General features: G+C 52.5%; 1 protein-coding gene across 1 annotated transcript; it reads left to right on the top strand.

The window, feature by feature from the left end:
* Positions 1-21: 21 nt before the first annotated feature.
* Positions 22-1503, top strand: PHACADRAFT_214873 (uncharacterized protein). Its single transcript, XM_007403113.1, has 7 exons — positions 22-295; positions 354-386; positions 438-472; positions 528-633; positions 691-769; positions 819-938; positions 993-1503. The coding sequence occupies exons 1-7, from the start codon at positions 64-66 to the stop codon at positions 1345-1347; spliced, it is 960 nt and encodes a 319-aa protein (XP_007403175.1). The 5' UTR covers positions 22-63; the 3' UTR covers positions 1348-1503.
* The last annotated feature ends 204 nt before the right edge of the window (positions 1504-1707 follow it).

Genomic DNA, 1707 nt, shown 5'->3' with positions numbered 1-1707 from the left:
AAATTCCCGAATGGGACGCGTGCATCTCTCTCTTATATCCACCTCGTGCGATTTGCTTCAAACATGGACGCTCCAGGCGACGACGGGCACACTGCAGACTTGACATGGGAGAACGTCGGTCTTGCGTTCAGCTTCATCGCGTTCAATGCGGTCGTGTCGCGGGTGTTCCAGCTCGGGGTCGGGACGTCTCTAGTAACTGCCGCTGTGCGGTGCGTCGTACAGCTCACGCTCGTATCACTCGTGCTGCAGAAGGTCTTTGAGGCGAAGAATCCATGGGCTGTTGCCGGAATTGCTTGTAAATATCTGGACATACTAGCTTGGACATTTGTTGATCTCACACCGGTTCTTGGCAGTCCTGCTGAACCTAATGGGAACGATTGAAACTGGTGCGTGCTGAAGCCCTTCTCCTTTGAGATGTCTCTGATCATTGTCTATAGTTGCGAACAAGGCGAAGCGGAGGTTTCAACACATGGTGCGCGTTTGTTCAGAACCCAAGACTCTTCGTTCATACTCATACACTTGTTTAGTTCCCTTCAGTGCTTTTTGGCATGCTTTGCTCCACCATTCCCATCTCCATGATTGGTATCCGCTACGCCATGGCTGTGGATCCATTCTGGAAGCCAGAGCAGTACAGTGCGTTCGCTCCGCATTCCGTCCGAGTACATGACTGACGTATATATCACTATTAAGTACCTGTCGTCGGAATGCTGTGCGGAGCCACAATCTCAGGAATCGTGGTAGCCTGCAACTACGTCCTAAAGGAGCTCTAGTAAGTCTACGTCTTCCCTTTCTGCTAATACGACACTGGACCATCTCAGCGAGAACAAGGACAAGATTGAGACCTACCTTGCATTCGGTGCATCACGGTTTGAAGCTTGCAAGCCTATTGCAACCGATGCCCTACGTCTCGCTTTGACGCCTAACGTTAACCAAATGAGGTGCGTACATGAACCCTGCGCCCAGGACGGAACTCTAATGCTCGGGTTTATCAGTGTCCTCGGTATCATCGCGATTCCGGGCATGATGACCGGTGCTATCCTTGGAGGGTCGAGTGTCCAACAGGCCGCACGCCTTCAGATGGTGATCATGTTCATGATCTCGTCCTGCACGGCGCTCTCTTCAATCATGACCACTGTGCTTGCTCTAAGCGTCGTCGTCGACGCCGAACATCGCGTTCGTACGGACAAGATCGACAACCGTCCTCACGCTGTGTGGCGCGCGCGGAACTGGCTCGTGAGCAGGGGTGCGGAGGGGCTGAAAAGCATGTGGAATAAGGTCGCTGCGCCGATCAGGAAGAGGACTAAGTCGAGAGATGAGGGTGAGGAGAGTGAAAGGTTGTTGGGATAAGCACGGAGAGCCTCGTAAACTCAAGCTTGCGTGCTGAACATCTTTGACCATTTGAACCACGATATGCCACCCGTTGCTTTGGCCTCCTCTAGTACAATCTATGTATAGCCCGGTGCTTGCTTCAGAGCATTATATAACACACATTTCATTTTCCATCGCGTGAAGCTGTCCGCGAGAGTGACTGTCAAAGCTTTAATGTATTGTTGCTTCAACCATTGAATAAGACGGTTTTCTTCCCAGTTCCGCCAGGGTGCCTTGTTGCCGACTGAGCGAGGACGTCCGTTCTGCCGGTATGCCGCCGCTGCGGAACCGCGATCCCATTCCGAGAGGTGCGACGAAAGCGACATGCGAACGCTTCAT

The sequence above is a fragment of the Phanerochaete carnosa genome (genome assembly GCF_000300595.1).
Source record: "Phanerochaete carnosa HHB-10118-sp unplaced genomic scaffold PHACAscaffold_765, whole genome shotgun sequence".
Lineage (NCBI taxonomy): Eukaryota > Fungi > Basidiomycota > Agaricomycetes > Polyporales > Phanerochaetaceae > Phanerochaete > Phanerochaete carnosa.
Note: the sequence above shows the minus strand (reverse complement) of the source record. Positions and strands in the feature narration are given on the sequence as shown.